This window comes from Oncorhynchus mykiss, chromosome 8 (assembly GCF_057628025.1).
Source record: "Oncorhynchus mykiss isolate SJ-2025 chromosome 8, ASM5762802v1, whole genome shotgun sequence".
In the NCBI taxonomy this organism is placed as follows: Eukaryota; Metazoa; Chordata; class Actinopteri; order Salmoniformes; family Salmonidae; genus Oncorhynchus; species Oncorhynchus mykiss.
The window spans coordinates 30588521-30613823 of NC_143029.1; the positions used below are offsets into that span (position 1 = coordinate 30588521).

The 25303-nt window shown below is 41.9% G+C and overlaps 1 protein-coding gene across 5 annotated transcripts in view; it reads right to left on the reverse strand.

Annotated features, from left to right (window-relative positions):
• Positions 1 to 19812, reverse strand: part of LOC110529224 (forkhead box protein N3) — a 56577-nt gene extending 36765 nt beyond the window's left edge. For 2 of the 5 annotated variants that reach the window (XR_016497732.1, XM_090243151.1), the window contains exon 1: positions 19333 to 19546. Coding sequence is in view for 3 of the 5 variants with exons in the window: in XM_090243151.1 (XP_090099277.1) it covers positions 19333 to 19545 (213 nt within the window). In the remaining 2 variants the exon portion in view is untranslated. Of the gene's footprint in view, positions 1 to 18621 lie in introns of all 5 variants that reach the window. The other 3 variants (XM_036985251.2, XM_036985252.2, XM_090243152.1) reach the window with 3 other exon arrangements.
• Positions 19813 to 25303: the final 5491 nt, after the last annotated feature.

A 25303-nucleotide genomic window follows, 5' to 3' on the forward strand; every position in this document is an offset into this window, starting at 1 on the left:
TAGTTCCTCCTTAACTGACGATATCCCTGGGATATCAACAGCAGCTACCTGACGGAGCCATGTTGCACCAGTACTCACGTTGACCGTAACACATCTCCTCCGAAGCTCGACAATAGATATTCCTACACTTGAAAAGCCTCGAAAATAGAAAGGGGATGAACAAAGAAAGGTAAGCGAGGGGTTGAGATATATGGCAGGCTCGTCAAGGTGTGGGTGGCAGCGAGGTGATAGGGAAGGTTATTGGTGTGACATGGTTCCCAGTTGGACGTCGTCGTGGCGTCGGTCGTCGAGGAGAAGGGAACAACGGAACACACAGGGAGCGTTTTCTTGTTACGTTGCCATGACGGCAGGCAAGGCACCAGGCGAGGCAGGGCCATGACACATTACGGCTGACAGTAAAGTCATCTAATTTTACTGTTGCTATGACAACAAACTCCTTCCAGTTAGGGCCTGTGTTATGAGTGTGTGTGCGAGCCGTAGCGAGGCGCAGCGCGGAGCCGTGTATTCATACCCTAGAGTTTTCAGAAATCTCTCCTTAACGCACTTTGAGCTCTAAACAAACTTTTATACAACATTTATACAACCCCCTAATGACTGACTGTTAAAGGACAACGAGAGTTCTTGCTCAAGTTCAGACTTGATCGTTGAAGGGAGGGGTACTTCCTACTAGAGGCTTGACAGACTGACAGTGTGTGTGTGTGTGTGTGTGTGTGTGTGTGTGTGTTTGCATGCTTGTGTTTGTGTGTCTGTACATGTTTAATTAAAATATTGTGTACACGACCCTACGACCTTCGTGACCTTGACACCCACTTTTTCTCCTGAGTCTGATGGAATCCACCCAGTCAACCACCGGCGCCTCTATTCTCACACACATCAATGTCCAAACCTCTTGACGAGGTCACCGATGTCCATCTTACCGCACAAGATGGCTCCTCTCAAAGCAAGACGAGTGCCAAGTCAACAATACAATCCCAAAGCAGCAAACATTGGTTGGGTGGGAAATTTGCAGACGGTGGAATCATATTTCCAAATCAAATCAAAGTGTGCTGGTCGCATGCAGAGTTTAGCAGATGTTATGGCGGGTGCGGCGAAATGCTTGTGTTACTAGATCCTGACAATGCAGTAAAATGGCAAACAAGTACACAAATAATACAACCTCTAAAAAAGTAATCAAATTAAAGAAATCAAGTATCATTGGAACGAATCTAATTAAACAACTCCAACAGCACTGTAACGGTAATCCAAATGCAATCTCTGTGCATGTACACCGGATGAATTTACACCAGTTATACTAAGAATGATATGTACACCAGATGAATTTACACCAGATATACTAAGAATGATATGTACACCGGATGAATTTACACCAGTTATACTAAGAATGATATGTACACCGGATGAATTTACACCAGTTATACTAAGAATGATATGTACACCGGATGAATTTACACCAGTTATACTAAGAATGATATGTACACCAGATGAATTTACACCAGATATACTAAGAATGATATGTACACCGGATGAATTTACACCAGTTATACTAAGAATGATATGTACACCGGATGAATTTACACCAGATATACTAAGAATGATATGTACACCGGATGAATTTACACCAGTTATACTAAGAATGATATGTACACCGGATGAATTTACACCAGTTATACTAAGAATGATATGTACACCGGATGAATTTACACCAGATATACTAAGAATGATATGTACACCGGATGAATTTACACCAGTTATACTAAGAATGATATGTACACCGGATGAATTTACACCAGTTATACTAAGAATGATATGTACACCGGATGAATTTACACCAGTTATACTAAGAATGATATGTACACCGGATGAATTTACACCAGTTATACTAAGAATGATATGTACACCGGATGAATTTACACCAGTTATACTAAGAATGATATGTACACCGGATGAATTTACACCAGTTATACTAAGAATGATATGTACACCGGATGAATTTACACCAGTTATACTAAGAATGATATGTACACCGGATGAATTTACACCAGATATACTAAGAATGATATGTACACCGGATGAATTTACACCAGTTATACTAAGAATGATATGTACACCGGATGAATTTACACCAGTTATACTAAGAATGATATGTACACCGGATGAATTTACACCAGATATACTAAGAATGATATGTACACCGGATGAATTTACACCAGTTATACTAAGAATGATATGTACACCGGATGAATTTACACCAGATATACTAAGAATGATATGTACACCGGATGAATTTACACCAGTTATACTAAGAATGATATGTACACCGGATGAATTTACACCAGTTATACTAAGAATGATATGTACACCGGATGAATTTACACCAGATATACTAAGAATGATATGTACACCGGATGAATTTACACCAGTTATACTAAGAATGATATGTACACCGGATGAATTTACACCAGATATACTAAGAATGATATGTACACCGGATGAATTTACACCAGATATACTAAGAATGATATGTACACCGGATGAATTTACACCAGTTATACTAAGAATGATATGTACAGCAGTAGATATACTAAGAATGATATGAACAGCAGTAGATATACTAAGAATGATATGAACAGCAGTAGATATACTAAGAATGATATGAACAGCAGTAGATATACTAAGAATGATATGAACAGCAGTAGATATACTAAGAATGATATGAACAGCAGTAGATATACTAAGAATGATATGAACAGCAGTAGATATACTAAGAATGATATAAACAGCAGTAGATATACTAAGAATGATATGAACAGCAGTAGATATACTAAGAATGATATGAACAGCAGTAGATATACGAAGAATGATATGAACAGCAGTAGATATACTAAGAATGATATGAACAGCAGTAGATATACTAAGAATGATATGTACAGCAGTAGATATACTAAGAATGATATGAACAGCAGTAGATATACTAAGAATGATATGAACAGCAGTAGATATACTAAGAATGATATGAACAGCAGTGGATATACTAAGAATGATATGAACAGCAGTAGATATACTAAGAATGATATGAACAGCAGTAGATATACTAAGAATGATATAAACAGCAGTAGATATACTAAGAATGATATAAACAGCAGTAGATATACTAAGAATGATATGAACAGCAGTAGACATACTAAGAATGATATGAACAGCAGTAGATATACTAAGAATGATATGAACAGCAGTAGATATACTAAGAATGATATAAACAGCAGTAGATATACTAAGAATGATATGAACAGCAGTAGACATACTAAGAATGATATGAACAGCAGTAGATATACTAAGAATGATATGAACAGCAGTAGATATACGAAGAATGATATGAACAGCAGTAGATATACTAAGAATGATATAAACAGCAGTAGATATACTAAGAATGATATGAACAGCAGTAGACATACTAAGAATGATATGAACAGCAGTAGATATACTAAGAATGATATGAACAGCAGTAGATATACTAAGAATGATATAAACAGCAGTAGATATACTAAGAATGATATGAACAGCAGTAGACATACTAAGAATGATATGAACAGCAGTAGATATACTAAGAATGATATGAACAGCAGTAGATATACGAAGAATGATATGAACAGCAGTAGATATACTAAGAATGATATAAACAGCAGTAGACATACTAGAGTGAGCTATGTTAGGAATACAGTATATAAAGACATATGTGGTGTGTATAAACAGTGTAACTAAAATCCAATGTACAACAGTAGGAAATGATAGAATGAGATATGTCAGGGATACAGTATTTAAATACAGTGTACAAATACAAGTGCCCAGTGGTTTAGTGTCTCTATAACATGTGACAGCAGCGTTGGCTAAGTGTGTGAGTGAGTGTGTTTGTCTGTGAGTTTGAACTGTGTGTATTTAACCCTTCGCCTCTCTTACAACCCACACCTCTTCTCTATAATGAGTGGCACGAGGACAAAATGTTTACAGGGGTGAAGAGGTTAATGAAATCCTCAGCGAGACAGTCTATTAAGGCGGTGACAAAACTGTGCTCAGGTCAGTCAGGTTCACATGGTTAATTGTCTCTAATTGAGAATACATTATCAACCAGAGACCTTACAGTCCTTTCAAAGCCTTCAGTGAATTGGCCACTGAAGGGAGAATAGAATTAATACAAAATCTCATAATGTGCATCCCAAATGGCACCCTTTTACTATAGTGCACTACTATTGACCAGAGCCCTATGGGCCCTGCGATAGAGAGAGAGAGGGAGGGTGAGTAAATAATAACCCCCTATATGTGCGCAACATTGGTGTACAAAAGGTTGTGGTTTTCTCTAGCTGCTTGAGTCGATGAAATCCGTTTCAGTTTCCATTCCCTGTGGTCCCTTGACAACAACTAGCAGGGCTCCACAGGGCAAACATGTAAGGCCAGTTAACCAATGGGACAGGATAGTCCAGTGTGTGTTGGTGTATGTGTATGTGTGTGTGTGTGTGTGTGTCTCTCTGTTGCCTCTCGCCCTGCTACAGAGCCTAGGGAGTTTATTAGACAGAGGTCAGGGTTCATTGTGTTATCCTCCTAAGAGCTGCACACGATTACACACACACACACACACACACACACACACACACACACACACACACACACACACACACACACACACACACACACACACACACACACACACACACACACACACACACACACACACAATAGAGAGACCTACTTTTTACAGTATCAAAAGACACACAATCAAACACATGACCAGCACTTGAAAAAACCAAAATGCTGTTTCATTATCATGCCATGCAGAATGTAATTAATTGAAGTGCGAATCAAAAGTAGTCACAGAAACATGTATCAAACAAATGATTAGCTGTCAGCAGTAACAGTGGAAATAAATGAGACGCGTACGACACGCTACTAAGCCTTCTGTCAATCACCATAATATGACACATCACACAGAAAGGCAGCCTTCACTATGATTCTACAGTCATCACTCCCTCTCTCCCTGAACTCACTAGACTTCTACACAAACAACCCTAACTCTTCTGGCTGATCTGAGGTCAGTGTAGTGCAGTGAAGGTGACCGGTGAGTGTGCAGCCTCCAGCCCCCTTAGGGGAGTACACACAGAGACAGCAGAGCAGACTGACTATGACTCTAAGTCTAACGTTGAGCGCTGTGCACTCGCCTCAGGTCAGGCTTAACATGTTTTTTTTTTTAAAGCCCGAAGGCCCTTTAACTTCTATATTTCAGACTCTCTGTGACGCACCATACAAACACACACACACACACACACACACACACACACACACACACACACACACACACACACACACACACACACACACACACATCTTCCAGACAATTCTTCTGTTTTGACAGTTCCTGCAGCTCCCTCCTGGCACTCTGTGTTCTTTACACAAGTGTGTGGTCAAGTGTCAGTGTATGTTTGATATATGGCCAGCTCAGAAGGTATAGCCTATATGCAAAGGAGCCATTGCACAAATTAAAACAGGAGACTAGATTGAAGATTCATTGGTTTTACTCTAAAAGAGGTGGGCGCAGACAGACAGAATGAACTAGATGGGTTTTATGTGTGTTTGAAAGCTTTAAAGTGGGAAAGTTGGCTGGGCCTGCACAGAATAGTGGTTGGCTGGGCCTGCACAGAGTAGTGGTTGGCTGGGCCTGCACAGAGTAGTGGTTGGCTGGGCCTGCACAGAGTAGTGGTTGGCTGGGCCTGCACAGACTAGTGGTTGGCTGGGCCTGCACAGAGTAGTGGTTGGCTGGGCCTTCACAGAGTAGTGGTTGGCTGGGCCTGCACAGAGTAGTGGTTGGCTGGGCCTGCAGAGAGTAGTGGTTGGCTGGGCCTGCACAGAGTAGTGGTTGGCTGGGCCTGCACAGAGTAGTGTGCTCTGCATTTAATACACAGTATGCTGTAGGCCTCTCCACCTCTCTCTCTCTCGTCTGGCTCCTCCACTTATCTGTAACAAACAGCAGCACGGGCCCTCAGCCACTAGCCAACAATTTGTCCACGACACTTAATGCCATGGCAACAACCACTGAAACGGCTGTTACAGAGACCCGCCCACTTTTGGCTACCTCTGCTCCCCAGCAAGTTTGGTTGAGAAAGAGGATGAGAATCCCAACGTGCTTTGCCACATGAAGAAGGCTAGAAAAAGAGTTTTGCAGTTAACCGACCTTTCTTTCTCACACTCCCTCTCCTTCACCTCTCTTTTGTGATTATCGTCAGTTCATCTTCTCCTACCCAGGGCCATACTACCGTACCTATGCCCCCCCCATGCTATTGTTCAAATTTTGCAATTCAAGCTAATTTCCTGCAATACTACACATTTTACTATCATACAGTACCAGTCAAAATTCTGGACACACATACTCATTCAAGGGTTTTTCTTAGTTTTTACTACGCAGAAAAATAGTGGAGACATCAAACTATGAAAAAACACATATGGAATGATGTAGTAACCAAAAAAGTGTTAAACAAATCAAAATACATTTTATATTTGTGATTCTTCAAAGTAGCCACCCTTTGCCTTGATGACAGCTTTGCACACTCTTGGCATTCTCTCAACCAGCTTCTCCTGGAATACTTTTACAACAGTCTTGAAGGAGTGCTCACATATACTGAGCACTTGTTGGCTGCTTTTCCTTCACTCTGTTGTCCAACTCATCCCAAACCATCTCAATTGGGTTGTGGTCAGGTGATTGTGGAGGCCAAGTCATCTGATGCAGCACTCCATCACTCTCCTTCTTGGTCAAATAGCCCTTACACATCCTGGAGGTGTGTTGGGTCATTGTCCTGTTGATAAACAAACGATAGTCCTTTGAATTCTAAATAAATTATTGACAGTGTCACCAGCAAAGCACCCCCACACCATCACACCTCCTCCTCCATGCTTCACGGTAGGACCACACATGCAGAGATCATCCGTTCACCTACTCTGCATCTCACAAAGACACGGCGGTTGGAACCAAAAATCTCAAATTTGGACTTATCAGGCTAAAGGACAGATTTCCACCGGTCTAATGTCCATTGCTCATGTTTCTTGGCCCAATCAAGTCGCTTCTTCTTATTGGTGTCTTAGTAGTGGTTTCTTTGCAGCAATTTGTCCATGAAGGCCTGATTCACACAGTCTCCTCTAAACAGTTGATGTTGAGATGTGTCTGTTTCTTGAACTCTGTGAAGCATTTATTTGGGCTGCAATTTCTGAGTCGGGCAACTCTAATAAACTTATCCTCTGCAGCAGAGGTAAATCTGGTTCTTCCTTTCCTGTGGTAGTCCTCATGAGAGCTAGTTTCATCATAGCGCTTGATGGTTTTTGCGACTGCACTCAAAGAAACTTTAAAAGTTCTTGAAAATGTCCACATTGACTGACCTTCATGTCTTAAAGTAATGATGGACTGTCGTTTTTCTTTGCTTATTTGAGCTGTTCTTGGCATAATATGGACTTGGTCCTTAACCAAATAGGGCTATCCTCTATATACCACCCATACCTTGTCACAACACAACTGATTGGCTCAAACGCATTAAGAAGGAAAGAAATTCCACAAATTAACTTTTAAGAAGGCACACCGGTTAATTGAAATGCATTCCAAGTGAATACCTCATGAAGCTGGTTGAGAGAATGCCGACAGTGTCATCAAAGCAAAGGGTGGCTACTTTGAAGAATATCAAATATCAAATATATTTTGATTTGTTTAACACTTTTTTGTTACTACATGATTCCATGTGTTATTTCGTAGTTTTGATGTCTTCACTACTATTCTACAATGTAGAAAACAGTAAAAATAAAGAAAAACTCTTAAATGAGTAGGTGTGTACAAACACTTGACTGGTACTGTGTGTAATCTGGGGGGCCCCGACCTCCAGGGGACCCAAAAAATAAAATAATATAATTTTTTTGGGGGGGGCCCATGGAGATCGGGGGCCCTGGGGGACGTAGACCTGTGTGCCTGTTCGGTAATTCGGCCTTGCTCCTATCATCTCTCTCTGCCTCTCCCACCCATATCTCTGCCTCCCTCTCTATCTAATCACCAAAGAGCGAGGGGGAAATATCCTTGTGTCATTAGCAGCATCTCAAAGTCACAGTGTCCTCTAGCGTATGCTGTTTGACAGGCCCTGCCAAAAGAATTAGAGTGAGAAATGATGGTGCCATGATTAGATGTGGAGCTCAGGGAGAGGGCTTCATCCAGGGGATATGGGGGATGAGAGGACATGAGATGAGAGGAGAGAGAAGAGATGGATGGAGGAGAGGAGAAGGCCTGATCCATGGATACTGCACAGATGACAGGGAATTGAGGAAAGAAAGAAAGAAAGAAAGAAAGAAAGAAAGAGAGAGAGAGAGAAAGAAAGTAAGAAATAAGGATGAGAGAGAAGGATGAGAGCAGAGAAGAAGAAGTACTGGGAGCTGACATTTAGAGCACCTGATCCATATTCATCATCAAAGCAGGCCTCAACCCTCTCCTCAGAGTCGTGACCCGAGACACAACCACCAGAGATCTGAGGGGGAAAAACAACAATCTGTTTCCTATCAGTTCTCAGAACCCTAACACACTTCTAGAGTCCCTCTGTTCTGTCTACATTCCTATAAAGTCTCCCTGCATCCAAAATGGCACCCTATTCCCTCCGATCTCTTTATAGTGCACTAGGGCCCTGATTAAAGTAGTGCACTAGGGGGGAAAAGGGTGCCATTTGGGACGCAAGTCTGTCTGCTATGCACTGCCGCGGTGTTTCATCTACCACAGTCTCCTCCAAACGCTTGCAGTTCTCTCCGTTTTCCACATTCTCTCCTAAATCTCCCCGGTAAACTCCTGCATACTTGCATTATATTCTCCTGAAGTCCCCCCCCCCCCCATTTTCTTTACAGTGTCTTACAGTACACCAGCAAAATACTGGGAAAGAGGATCCAGTGGCTCAGTTACAAAACTCCTAGTAGATACTGTAAACACACACGCACACACGGGCACACGTACACGCATACCCTCTCAGAGCGCATCAGAGGCGTGTTGGTGTGTAAGCCGTATATCATACGTTATATTCAGAGCATGAACGCGAGGAGTCAGCAAGTCTGGTAGCAGCTGCTGAATATTCAGCTCTCGCGCTCACACAGACACACTGCTCTCTCTCTCCCTGCTCCACTTTCATTAAGGGCCTCTCCTACAGTGGCCCCTCCAACACTTAATAATAATAATAAGAGGTGTCTTTATAATGGATCACCTGGAAGGAGGCCCCGCCTCTCAGACCATTCGCTATCTGACATCATTTACACCTCCTGCTCTGATTGGCTGCCTGGAAGGGGAGAGGCCCGGCGCCGGGGGTTGACGGACACCTCAGAGGGAGGATGCAAGTCAGATGGGCCAAGGACATTCCCTCAGAGAAAGAGGGAGGGAGGGAGGGAGGGTGAGAGATGTGGGAGAGATATAGAGAGAGGAGAGAGAGACAGGATAGAGAGAGAGAGAGAACACTCACATTCTCTTACACAAGAGAGGAGCAGAGCAGAATTTGGTTTGAGTCAAATCAGCTGAGAGAGAAAGTGATGAGTAACAGTATTGAATTGAATGTTTATTTTGAATCCCTGTATTATTTGTTATGAATGAATCGTCAGGGAAAGTGCTGCTCTGTTGGTCTAAAGATGTTAGGCAAAATTGACTGTGAGACGCTAGGGAGGTTGAGAGTGTACTTGTACTGTAAGTCAGCATGCTGTGTTGTGTTGTGTGTCTGTTAATAGATGGTTAGTGAAGGATCTGAGAATGTGTGTGACACAGGAGACACACACACACACTCGTGACCAATGATTGGAAGGCAGCTGTTCCCTTTTGCTATGGTGCAGCCCAGCCGTCGTCTCAGGTGACACACACACACACTGCTGGGCCCACTGTCTTTATATCATATGGGAAGGTATTTTTTCCCCTTGTCCTGCCAGGGAACAGGCCCCCGCATGGACAGACACATGCTGAGTAAGAGAGAGAGAGAGAGAGGGGGGGGGGGGGAGAGAGAGGGGGAGGGAGAGAGAGAAGGGGAGGGAGAGAGAGAAGGGGGAAGAGAGAGAAAAGGGGGGAGAGAGAGGGGGGAAGGGGGAGGGAGAGAGGGAGGGAGAGAGAGAAGGGGGAAGAGAGAGAAAAGGGGGGAGAGAGAGGGGGGGGGGGAGAGAGAAAAGGGGGGGATAGAGAGGGGGGAGGGAGAGAGGGAGGGAGGGGGGGGAGAGAGAGGGGGAGGGAGAGAGAGAAGGGGAGGGAGAGAGAGAAGGGGGAAGAGAGAGAAAAGGGGGGAGAGAGAGGGGGGAAGGGGGAGGGAGAGAGGGAGGGAGGGAGAGGGAGAGAGAGAGGGGACGGAGAGAGGGAGAGAGAGGGGGGAGGGAGAAAGAGAAAGAGACAGACAGAGGGGAGACCGGCAGAGGGAAGACAGGAAAAAGAGGAGGGGTCAGAGGATCAGTTTAGGGATTTTAAGTGTGATGATGCTGCTTTGAGTTCTACTGTTTGTGGCCGTAGTTAACATTCCGTGACCAAAACCACGTTTGGAACAAAACAAAGTCCATACCCAATGTCTATTGTGTCAGGGTGTAAGTTTGAGAGTGTGATTATAACTTTGGGATTGAGTGTCTGAATAGTGGTCATTGAGCTAGACCACGGCTGTGTGGTTTGGTTTGTCCCTGAGAGGTTAAGTATGAGTCCCAAATGGCACCCTATTCCCTATATAGTGCACGAATTTGTACTAGAGCACTATGGTCCCTAGTTAAAGTAGTGCACTATGTAGGGAATAGGGTTTCATTTGGGACTGAGCCTTAGTCTAGCTGAGTTCTTACAGTAATCAGATAATCGCTGGAAAATCACTGTAATGTATTTGCTTGGCTGTCTACAGCACACAAAGGGTTAAGTCCGTTCTGATTTCCTCAGACTCGGAGAGTCCAGTGTGTGTGTATGTGTGTGCGTAGCCAGTTAAAGAGACTGTAGAACGGGAGTCAGCGATAGATGGGTGTAGCCACAAAGCTTTCAGAATAAAACAGACTTTTCTAATCCTAGATACACAGAACTAGATGGCTGCTCTCTGTTTTTCCACTTATTTGGGACTTTTTAAAAACCAGACGATTTGGCTAAAATCACAAACGTCACCAAGTTTCTGTCGCGACCTCTTCCTTCTCAGTTGGTTTTCCTTCTCTTCCTCCACTTTTCTCCTCTCAGATTTTTGTTATTTCTCAGTTAAGCATCAACAACAGAGGTCAAACGGTCGGACACCGAAAAACTGCATCTCCGGTTACATAGTTACACACACACACACACACACACACACACACACACACACACACACACACACACACACACACACACACACACACACACACACACACACAGTTACGAGACACAACAGAGGGAGATCAGTTTCAAAGCCAGTCTTAGTCTCAGTGGCCTCGCTACAATGGCACAGCGATTACAGGTCTCAGTGGCCTCACAGCTGAAGTCTAATCTCCCTCTTACAACAGAACAGCATAAGACAATAAAACAACCATTAGACAAGCTATTCTCAAGACAAAAACCTATACCACTCCCTTTAGACAATTAAAGGTATATTTTGGGATATTTGATGTTAATTCTATTATATATCATTTATATTTGAGATTTTTCAAAGTAGCCACCCTTTGCCTTGATGACAGCTTTGCACACTCTTGGCATTCTCTCAACCAGCTTCATAAGGTAGTCACCTGGAATGAATTTCAATGAACAGGTGTGCCTTCTTGAAAGTTAATTTGTGGAATTTCCTTCCTTCTTAATGCATTTGTTGTGACAAGGTAGGGTTTGTATACAGACACCCTATTTGGTAAAATACCAAGTTCATATTATGGCAAGAACAGCTCAGAGAAATGTCAGTCCATCATTACTTTAAGTATTGAAGGTCAGTCAGTCCGGAAAATTGAAAGAACTTTAAATGTTTCTTCAAGTGCCGTCGCAGAAACCATCAAGCGCTATGATGAAACTGGCTCTCATGAGGACTGCCAGAGGAAAGGAAGACCCAGAGTTACCTCTGCTGCAGAGGATAAGTTCATTAGCGTTACCAGACTCAGAAATTGCAGCCCAAATAAATGCTTCACAGAGTTCAAGTAACATCTCAACATCAACTGTTCAGAGGAGAATGTGTGAATCAGGCCTTCATGGTCAAATTGCTGCAAAGAAACCACTACTAAAGGACACCAATAAGAACAAGAGACTTGCTTGGGCCAAGAAACACAAGCAATGGACATTAGACTTGTGGAAATCTGTCCTTTGGTCTGGTGAGTCTAAATTTCAGATTTTTGGTTCCAACCACATCTTTGTGAGACGCAGAGTAGGTGAATGGATGATCTCCACATGTGTGGTTCCCACCGTGAAGCATGAAGGAGCAGGTGTAATGGTGTGGGGGTGCTTTGCTGGTGACACTGTCAGTGATTTACTTAGAATTCAAGGCACACTTAACCTGTATGGCTACCACAGCATTCTGCATCAATACGCCATCTCATCTGGTTCATGCTTAGTCATTTGTTTTCAGCAGGACAATGACTCAACACACCTCCAGGCTGTGTAAGGCGTATTCTACCAAGCAGGAGAGTGATGGAGTGCGTCATCAGATGACCTGGCCTCTACAATCACCTGACCACAACACAATTGAGATGGTTTGGGATGAGTTGGACAACAGAGTGAAGGAAAAACAGCCAACAAGTGCTCAGTATATGTGAGAACTCCTTCAAGAGGATTCCAGGTGAAGCTGTTTGAGAGAATGCCAAGAGTGTGCAAAGCTGTCATCAAGGCGAAGGGCGGCTATTTTGAAGAATCTCAAATATAACATATATTTTGATTTTTGTAACACTGTTTTGGTTACTACATGATTCCATATGTGTTATTACATAGTTGTGATGTCTTCACTATTATTCTACAATGTAGAAAATAGTCAAAATAAAGACAAACCTTTGAATGAGTAGGTGTGTCCAAACTTTTGACTGGTACTTTATATATGCCTTATTAGTTTAGTACAACTGTACTACCATTTAATAACAACTACTGTACTACCATTTAATAACAACTACTATACTACCATATAATAACAACTACTGTACTACCAAATAATAACAACCACTGTACTACCATATAATAACAACTACTGCATTGCCATATAATAACAACTACTGCATTACCATATAATAACAACGACTGTATTACCATATAATAACAACTACTGTACTACCAAATAATAACAACCACTGTACTACCATATAATAACAACTACTGTATTACCATATAATAACAACTACTGCATTACCATATAATAACAACTACTGCATTACCATATAATAACAACTACTGCATTACCATATAACAACAACTACTGTATTACCATATAATAACAACTACTGCAGTACCATATAATAACAACTACTGTACTACCATATAATAACAACTACTGTATTACCATATAATAACAACTACTGTACTACCAAATAATAACAACCACTGTACTACCATATAATAACAACTACTGCATTACCATATAATAACAACTACTGTACTACCAAATAATAACAACCACTGTACTACCATATAATAACAACTACTGCATTACCATATAACAACAACTACTGTATTACCATTTAATAACAACCACTGTACTACCATATAATAACAACTACTGTATTACCATATAATAACAACTACTGTATTACCATTTAATAACAACCACTGTACTACCATATAATAACAACTACTGTATTACCATATAATAACAACTACTGTACTACCAAATAATAACAACCACTGTACTACCATATAATAACAACTACTGCATTACCATATAATAACAACTACTGTACTACCAAATAATAACAACCACTGTACTACCATATAATAACAACTACTGCATTACCATATAATAACAACTACTGTACTACCAAATAATAACAACCACTGTACTACCATATAATAACAACTACTGCATTACCATATAACAACTACTGCATTACCATATAATAACTACTGCATTACCATATAATACCAACTACTGCATTACCATATAATAACAACCACTGTACTACCATATAATAACAACTACTGCATTACCATATAATAACAACTACTGTACTACCAAATAATAACAACTACTGTACTACCATATAATAACAACTACTGCATTACCATATAATAACAACTACTGTACTACCATATAATAACAACTACTGCATTACCATATAATAACTACTGCATTACCATATAATACCAACTACTGCATTACCATATAATAACAACTACTGCATTACCATATAATAACAACTACTGTACTACCAAATAATAACAACCACTGTACTACCATATAATAACAACTACTGCATTACCATATAATAACTACTGCATTACCATATAATACCAACTACTGCATTACCATATAATAACAACCACTGTACTACCATATAATAACAACTACTGCATTACCATATAATAACTACTGCATTACCATATAATACCAACTACTGCATTACCATATAATAACAACCACTGTACTACCATATAATAACAACTACTGCATTACCATATAATAACAACTACTGTACTACCAAATAATAACAACCACTGTACTACCATATAATAACAACTACTGCATTACCATATAATAACTACTGCATTACCATATAATACCAACTACTGCATTACCATATAATAACAACCACTGTACTACCATATAATAACAACTACTGCATTACCATATAATAACTACTGCATTACCATATAATACCAACTACTGCATTACCATATAATAACAACCACTGTACTACCATATAATAACAACTACTGCATTACCATATAATAACAACTACTGTACTACCAAATAATAACAACTACTGTACTACCATATAATAACAACTACTGCATTACCATATAATAACAACTACTGTATTACCATATAATAACAACTACTGCATTACCATATAATAACAACTACTGCATTACCATATAATAACTACTGCATTACCATATAATACCAACTACTGCATTACCATATAATAACTACTGCAATACCATATAATGACAACTACTACATTACCATATAATAACTACTGCATTACCATATAATAACAACCACTGTATTACCATATCAAAAAATCAATCAACCTTTATTTAACCAGGTAGGCCAGATAAGAACAAGTTCTCATTTACAACTGTGGCCAAGATAAAGCAAAGCAGTGCGACAAAAACAACAACACAGAGTTACACATAAACAAACATACAGTCAATAACACAATAGGAAAATCTATGTACAGTGTGTGCAAATGTAGAAGAGTAGGGAGGTAAGGCAATAAATAGGCCATAGAGGCGAAACAATTACAATTTAGCATTAACACTAGAGTGATAAATGTGTAGATGATGATGTGCAAGTAGAGATACTGGGGTGCAAAAGGAGCAAGAGGATAAATAACAATATGGGGATGAGGTAGTTTGGTGTGCTATTTACAGATGGGCTGTGTACAGGTACAGTGATAGGTAAGCTACTCTGACAGCTGATGCTTAAAGTTAGTGAGGGAGATATAAGACTCCAGCTTCAGTGATTTCTGCAATTCGTTCCAGTCAACGGCAGCAGAGAACTGGAAGGAAAGGCGGCCAAAGGATATAATAACAACCACTGTATTACTATATAATAACAACCATATAAAGTTGTTTTCCTCCATTGTTAGTAAACAATGTGTTTGTTTACAAACAATGTATAGCTTCAAAATATGATCTAATGGACTGTCAATCATTGCATCCATAGCGCCATTTACGAATTTGAGTGATATTACATTTCTCCTGCCCCAAACCCTCATCTTTGTATCCAAACCAAGTGGCTGGGCTGTTATATAAATGAAGTGACGGGGACAAATCCCCGATTGTGTGATAAATGCATTTGATAACAGTGTCTGCCATAGAGGGATGCCGCAAAGGAGGTAAACACATTAGATGAATCTGATTGGCCCTGAGGTGGTTTTAAAAAACACTCTGGCTCCTCCCCTCTCGCTAGCTACCATGACTTTGTATGGCTGCTTCTAACTATGACATCACTGTAGCTGGCCAGAGAGGAGAGGACCAGAGGGACTGACGTCACCCCTCCCTCTCATTCAATGTCAATTACGTAACTATGGTGGGAGCCATGCCGATGGTGCATATGGCAATGGCAACCCTCACGTGTGGGACACAATAAAACAGACATGACATCACTGCAGAGAGAGCGAGGGAGAGAGAAGGACAGAGTGAGAGCGAGAGAGAGAAGGACAGAGAGAGCGAGAGCGAGAGAGCGCGCGAGAGAGAGAGAGAGCAAGTCCATGCTATGGGGATAACGTCATGGGGGTTTTGGGGGATGTGCCACAAGGTCCATCTAAAAGAACAGAACAGCCAAATGACGCCAGCCAGGACATTATGCAACCCAAATAACAGTCAACAGACTAGGAGGTTTGGCACGAAAGTAGAAGGGCCAGCCTGTCACATCAAATGATGCCCAATCATTCACCCACTTATAGATGTGTGGGCTATTCCAAATTGGATGCCCCTGGCCTACAGTGGTGTGTGTGTTTGGTCTGTCTGTCCAGACAGTAATATGAGAGACTACTCTTGGGTGTGTGTGTTGCTTGATGAGTGATCGAGGCAAATAACACACGCACACACACACACACACAGAAAAACACAACACACACTTCCCCTCGGCACGGCCCTCCCCGCATAAGCAAACTCTCCTGTCGACAGGAAATCCTTCCACCCACGTCCCTGCCTCGCTTAGCAACCAGCTTCACGCTATACCTCCGCCGACACACACACCACACACACAATCATGCACAGTCACACACAGAACACATACACTCACACAGAAACCCACACATGTGCACTCACACGGACAAGTCAGAATTGGAAATGTAACATCTTATCTGACAAAAACACAAGACAGAGCCTCTCCACACGAGCAGTGGCATTCCTGGTCCGACACACTCCTTAAACTCACTCACTCACACACACCAGAATCATCCCTTCAAATCTGTCGGCAACCTCAGCTAGAAATGAGAACATCTCTCAAAATATAAAACCTTTTTTTCCATCCCGCTCTATTTTTACCCGAGCTTTATAAGGACTGAGTTAGTTAGCAAGAGGACACACTCACACACACACTGTTCACACACACACACTGTTCACACACACACACACGCTGGGCGCTCTCTTACTGACGTGAGTGGAGCTAATTGAGCCAGGCTCGCTGTGCTGTGGACAATGACTCCATTCGGGCACAGCAGGGTGGCTATTGAAGAGTCAATGACAATTATAACCTGGGGGGGGGGACACAAAGACCATCGTTCTTCTTTCCACTAATATGCAGTGGTTCCACTATACGGCTTTAGACTGCATTAACACAGCACTAAACGCACACGCCGCTTAGCTGAGGAAAGAGAAGTAGGGAGGAGGGTATGTGTGAATTAGCTCAAAGAGAGAAATGACGGTCTTTGTTACTGCTGACCTATGTGTCAAATGAAAGTCGTTATTGACCCATTGGATTTAGGATGGATGGTATCTATAACATTGACTGGCCTTCACTCTCACATCCAGACTACACAGGACTGGACATGTCTATTTTGACTAGGCCAGGCCAATGCTGGGAACCAATAAAGAGGACCAATAGCTGTAGCCCAGCATTAGTTGTCTTTGGTAAGCAATTGATCAAGCACATGTTTTATCTGGGATAAATGAAGGCTCATTTCAATTAAATATGACATGGAAATCGGACTTTTGCATCAGGCATTTATTGACGTTGGTGGGGGGTACGGGGAAACGTCAGTTACAGTGTGTTTGGAGTCCAGACACAGTGAGAGCTCCGACATAGGGGGTCTCTTCATTGAGACTAGCAGGGCGATATAGGGCTGAGATCCTAAATGAACACAGCCAATGGGGATCATTATCTGAATGAACGATGCCATACGGTGGGGCGGGTGAATTATGAATGAACTTCACTAGATCACGACAGGTTCTCTCGCTTTCTCTCTGTTCCCTCCGTCTCTCTCGTGCTGTCCTCTCTCTCGCTCTCTTTCTATCCCTTGCACTCGCTCCTGTCCCCCCTCTCTCTCTCTCGCTCATCAATCTATAAAAATTGCAGAGCCCACACAGACCACAGACACGGAGAGACAGAGACAGAGATTGACACTGTCTAACAAGTGAACATTCCCTGCACTGCCGTGGATACACACAGACAGAGATGTAAACACACTCGCACTCGAACAAACACACAGATTAAGGACAGGCGAACAAACCCACGGAAAGTCACACACAGGATTCTACCGCCATACGATAATACAAAAACAAATAATGTTGCACGTGTAAATAAAGAGATGCTGGTGAACAGATGAAACATGCAATAATGACAGACATGCTTGTTCACTCTTATCAAACACAGTGGCCCTGATATGCTGGCGAATACACAAACTCCACGGTTAGGGAGTCCATTTATTATAAATATATTCAGAGAGAGAGAGAGAGAGAGAGAGAGAGGGAGAGGGAGAGGGAAAGAGGGAGAGAGAGATGTGGTGTGTGTGTGTGTAACGTGATGTGATAGTGCTCACCCTGTGCCACGCGCTCTTTCCACTGTTGCTGTGCGTCTGATCAGATCTGCCTCTCTCAACCTATTTGCCGCCTGTCACACTCGCACGTACAGTACCCAGCCCCTTATCCCCATACAAGAGTCCCTTCTCAATCTAAGCTATGACATACAGCTCAATTCATCCCCATGTATTACAAGACTTTACCCAAAGCTGACTAAAACATCACTCTTCTCTCTCTATCCATGGACACAGTGTACAGTATACCAACAACCCTAAACCACCGAGCTCAGCTGATTAAAACCTCCCCATCGCTATCTCTCTCTCTCTCTCTCTCTCTCTCTCTCTCTCTTTCTCAAATTACTCTCTCTTTCTCTCTCTCAATTTTCGCTTTACTCTATCTCTCCTTCTAACATGAGTGGATGGGGTCCCCCTGTTCCCTTAAAAGTGTACACTCCTCTGGACCCCTTCCCTCCAGTCGACGACTGTCAACACTCACTCAGACTTTCCCCTTTACTCTCCCTTCAAAACAAACACATAACTATCCCTCGCTGTGTAACACTGAAAAACACACTGTCTCTCTACTTAGAAGTGCAGAAGCAGCACATGTCAACACTTAACCTCCTTTGGTTGCTAAAGTCTACACACACACACACATACATATACACACACACACCCCCTCCCCCCATCACCACCACCACCACAGACAGCGATTGAAAAGAGCCATAAAGTCACCTTAGAATCCTTCTGTTGTCCAGACGAGCCCCTTCCTTTCCTCCTCTCCGATAGTTCTACCTCTCCTCTCCTAGTTTGCAATGTCAGTTCCCTCCACTGAGCCTGAGCCCCTCCATTTCCGCCCCAGCTCTGCGTTTCTGGCACTGAGCAACACAGGCGACTGACTGCGTTCCTGTAGTCCTCTCTCTCTCTCTCTCTCTCTCTCTCTCTCATTAGGGTTGTGTGTTCCACAGCTCAGCCAGTCAGCCTGCCTGGCCCACCAACAGGAGTCCCAGTCTTCTCCGGGGTCCTAGTGCTAGTGTAGTTCTCTGAAAGAATGCCATTGTCTCTGAACAGAGCCCTTCCTCCCTCAGAGCGTCAGCAGGTTACCAGGGCAACGAGGGCCTGCCTAGAGGGAGCTGATCAGATCATGCTGTTCAGAGGCTCCAGTAGGCTAGACTGACTAGCTGACTGACTGGCTGACTGACTGACTGACTGACTGGCTGACTGACCGGCTGACTGAAGGACTTCATCAACACAGGAAACACTCAACTAAAGAAAGAAGCATTGAGCCTTTGTCATTTATACATTCTTAATTCAAGTTACTATACACACATATATATATATATATATATATATATATATATATATATATATATATATATATATATATATATATATATATATATATATATATATACACAGTACCAGTCAAACGTTTGGACACACCTACTCATTCAAGGGTTTTTCTGTATTTCTTCCTATTTTCTACATTGTAGAATAATAGTGAAGACATCAAAACTATGAAATAACATATGGAATCATGTAGTAACCAAAAAAAGTGTTAAACAAATCAAAATATATTTAAATGTAGCCTTAATGACAGCTTTCCACGCTCCTGGCATTCTCTCAACCAGCGTCACGAGGTTGTCAATTGGAATGCAATTAATTTAACAGGTGTGCCTTGTTAAAAGTAAATTTGTGGAAATTCTTTCCTTCTTAATCAGTTTGAGCCAATCACTTGTGTTGTGACAAGGTAGGGTTGGTAAACAGAAGATGCCCGATTTGGTAAAAGACCAAATCCATATTATAGCAAGAACAGTTCAGATAAGCAAAGAAAAACGACATTCCATCATCACTTTAAGACATGAAGGTCAGTCAATCCAGGAAAATGTTTCTTCAAGTGCAGTCGCAAAAACCATCAAGCGCTATGATGAAACTGGCTCTCATGAGGACTGCCACAGGAAAGGTAGACCCAGAGTTACCTCTGCTGCAAAGGATAACTTCATTAGACTTACCAGCCTCAGAAATTGCAGCCCAAATAATTGCTTCACAGAGTTCAAGTAACAGACACATCTCAACATCAACTGTTCAGAGGAGACTGTGTGAATCAGGCCTCCATGGTCGAATTGCTGCAAAGAAACCACTACTAAAGGACACCAAGAAGAAGAAGAGACTTGCTTGGGCTAAGAAACTCAAGCAATGGACATTAGACCGGTGGAAATCTGTCCTTTGGTCTGATGAGTCCAAATTTCTGATTTTTGGTTCCAACCGCCATGTCTTTGTGAGACGCAGAGTAGGTGAATGGATGCTCTCCGCATGTGTAGTTCCCACCGTGAAGCATGGAGGAGGAGGTGGGATGGTGTGGGGGTGCTTTGCTGGTGACACTATCAGTGATTTATTTAGAATTCAAGGCCCACTTAACCAGCATGGCTACCACAGCATTCTGCAGCGATACGCCATCCCATTTGGTTTGCGCTTAGTGGGACTGTAAATTGTTTTCAACAGGACAATGACCCAACACACCTCCAGGATGTGTAAGGGCTATTTGACCAAGAAGGAGAGTGATGGAGTGCGTCATCAGATGACCAACATCAGAATCAACCGGCCTCAACCAATTTAGATTATTATTATATATTTTTTATTAAACCTTTATTTAACTAGGCAAGTCATTTAAGGACAAATTTTTATTTACAATGACGGCCTACACCGGCCAAACCCTAACCCAGATGAAGCTGGGCCAATTGTGCGCCACCCTATGCGACTCCCAATCATGGCCGGTTGTGATACAGCTTGGAATCCAACCAGGGTCTGTAGTGACCCTGGTAGTGACCCTGTAGTGACGCCTCTAGCACTGAGATGCAGTGCATTAGACTGCTGTGCCACTCGGGAGATGGTTTAGGATAAGTTGGACACCAGAATGAAGGAAAAGCAGTCAACAAGTGCTCAGCATATGTGGGAACTCCTTCAAGACTATTGGAAAAGCAATCCATGTGAAGCTGGTTGAGAGAATGCCAAGAGTGTGCAAAGCTGTCATCAAGGTTAAGGATGGCTACTTTGAAGAATCTCAAAATATAAAATGTATCTTGATATGTTTCACACTTTTTGGTTACTACATGATTCCATATGTGTTATTTCATGTCTTCGTTATTGTTCAACAGCGTAGAAAATTATACAAAGAAAGAGAAACCCTTGAATGAGTAGGTGTGTCCAAACTTGACTGGTACTATATAATTTAGTTTATGTCTAGTCTATAATAATAAAATTGTTTAACATAAAATAATACATGTATTTATATATATACATATACATTTATTTTCCGGACTCTTGACATTGTTCCCTCTGTTATTTCTTATTTGCTTTCTTATTATTTTTAGGGACTTGCGCTTATTGTTTTGTATTGCTAGGTATTACTGCACTGTTGGAGCAAGGAACATAAGCATGGAAGGCTTATACACGCAAATCCCACGAAAAAAAATAAAGGATTTACACATATTTTGCGATAACATCTATAAGATATGTGTACACGACCAATAACATTGGATTTGATTTGTATGTGTGAAATGTAACACCATATATTGTCAGCAAACGGTTTAAACACACTCAACGCCATATAGCACATACTTTCTGACATAAACATGAATCACAAGATAGTGACATTGTAATCTAGGCAAGGAATAAGCTCAAATGTATATTTTGGGGTAACACTTTACATTCAGTCTCCATTATCCCTGTGTAATTACTGTGGTAACAACACTATACTAATAAATGTGGACTTACATTTCAATTAAATTCAAAGGGGCTTTATTGGCATGGGAAACATGTTTCATTGCCAAAGCAAGAGAAATAAACAAGAAACAAAAGTGAGAAGAAACAAGAAACAACACAAAACATTTATTTTTTAATTTACAGTAACACTTGGAACACACCGACAGCGTCACTGCATTTTGGTACAGCAGAATTACATTAATTTCCAATGAAAGGCTGCGTTTGCCTTGCAGAACTTCGGTATGGTGCTCATCAAAGAAATGCACATGCCTCAAACTGTACATATTCCGATCCGTACAATTTTGCGCAAGGACACGGTCAGTGTGTTTGAAGCGTAAACATTGTATTCATAAAGGTTTCAAAAGGATAAAGACGTTTAAATGTTATATTACCAGCTACAGTGTTTTTAAACCGATAAATAGTGGTTGTATTCTCTCTCTCTCTCTCTCCCACCTCTCTCTCTCTCTGGCCCCCTCTCTCCCCCCTCACTCTCTCTCTCAATTGAATTGTAGTGGCTTTTTTGGCATGGGAAACGTATGTTGACATTGCCAAAGCAAGTGAAATAGATAGTAAACAAAAGTGAAATAAACAATAAAAGGTTAACAGTAAACAGTCACAAAATAATAAAGACATTTCAAATGTCATATTATGTCCATACAGTGTCTTTCTCTGATTAGAAGGCAGCGTGTGTTTGTGCAGACCCAGAGGGCTGTGTTACGTCCTAGTGACAGTCAGGATCTTATACATGTCTGCAGAGTTTACTGCTGTTTTATCTGCTCTAGGAGCCAAACAAATCTCTCTCTCTCTCTCTCTCTCTCTCTCTCTCTCTCTCTCTCACTCACTCCTCCACCACCTCATCCTCCTTCTTCTTCTTCTTCTCTATCCCCTGCTCCTCCACCTCCTTTCCTTCCTCCCCCTGTTCATCAGCAAATGGAGGTGCATGCTGACAGAGCAGAAGAGGGATGGAGGAAGGAGGCTGAGTGTGTGATGTAACTGGATAGTGGTAGCCATGTCTAACTGGTACAGTATGCTCAGTAGGTAATATATGGGGAGAAGAGTGCTGGTCCTCACATACACTACTGTACCAGTATACACACACTACTGTACCAATATACATACACTACTGTACCAGTATACACACACTACAGTACCAGTATACATACATACACTACTGTACCAGTATACACACACTACTGTACCAGTATACATACACTACTGTATAGTCAGTGTGTTATTCCTTGAAGGAGTCAAGTTGACACACACACACACACACACACACACACACACACACACACACACACACACACACACACACACACACACACACACACACACACACACAGGTCTGTGAGTTAGCCATCCATGATCCTTAACTCCTTAAATGGAGCTGCCACTCCGTCCAGCCTACCCATGAGCCTCGGCCAGAGGGGGCGGGCGAGCAATCAAATGTTTGACAGGAAACAGACAGCGGGCCAAGCTGTCAATCAAACAACAGACCATTTACTCATTTTCTCAGTGTTTTTTTTTGTCTTCACTTTTTTTAAACACATACACACACAAGCACACACAGAAGTCTGGACGGCTACTGTTGAACCTGTAGAGGCTTCTTATTACAGCTTGACAGTAGGATGGATGAGTGGTGTTTAAATCATCCTCTACCTCCTAACCTGCAATTGGTGAAACATACATTCCTGGGAAATAGTCTGTTTCTCCCTGACTTCCCTGGCTGGAAGGTTCCCCTTTCTCTCTCTCGTCCCCCCCCCCCTTCTGGGTATGGATCGATAGTAATCCCGGGCTGCAGGAGCTGTTTATTTTGGAAAGTGTGTGAGCCTGAGGCCCAGCGGGTGATAGAGTCCACTTCTCACACCCAGACACAGCTATAAACCTGTGGGCGAGCGCGCTGGCCACACACAGACAAGTGTTCGCCAACACACAAACATGCATGCGCATGCACGTATACAAACACATGCACACTCAATTCATTTCAATTAAAGGGCTTTATTGGCATTGGAAACATATCTTTACATTGCCACAGCAAGTGAAATAGATAATGATCAAAAGTGAAATAAACTGCCAAAAATAAACAGTAAACATTACACTTACAAAAGTTCCAAAGGAATAGAGACATTTCTAATGTCATATTATGGCTATATATATATATATATATATATACACACAGTGTTGTAACCACATGTGCAAATAGTTCAAGTACATACTCTCTCTCCAGTCCTTGCCTGTCTGTGTGCCCAGGGCCAGAGAGAGACACACAGCAGGGTCTCTACTCTACTTGACACGACTGTGGGAAGCATTGGAGTCAACATTGTCCAGCATCCCTGTGGAACGCTTTCAACACCTTGTAGAGTTCATGCCCCGACGACTTCAAGTTTTCCTAATGTTTTGTACACTCAGCATTCCACAGGGATGCTGGACCATGTTGACTTCATTGCTTCCCACAGTCGTGTCAAGTTGGCTGGATGTCCTTTGGGTGGTGGACCATTCTTGATAGACACGGGAAACTTGAGTATTAAAAACACAGCAGCGTTGCAGTTCTTGACACACTCAAACCTGTGCGTCTGGCCCGCTCTACCATGCTCCATTCAAAGACTCTCTTCTCAATTGTCTCAAGGCTTAAAAATCATTATTTAACCTGTCTCCTCCACTTCATCCACTCTGATTGAAGTGGATTTAACAAGTGACATTAATAAGGGATCATAGCTTTCACCTGGATTCACCTGGTCAGTCTATGTCATGGAAAGAGCAGGTGCTCCTAATGTTTTCTACACTCAGTGTATATATATATATATACCATGATGTATAGTGCCCTGCCCTCTCCCAGTGTCGGTGACGTGGTGCTCAGGATAGAGTGTGAAGGGCAGTACACCTCCAGAGGAATAGAACACAGCCACTACATCTCTTTCTCTCTACTCTTGTCCCTCCCGTTCCT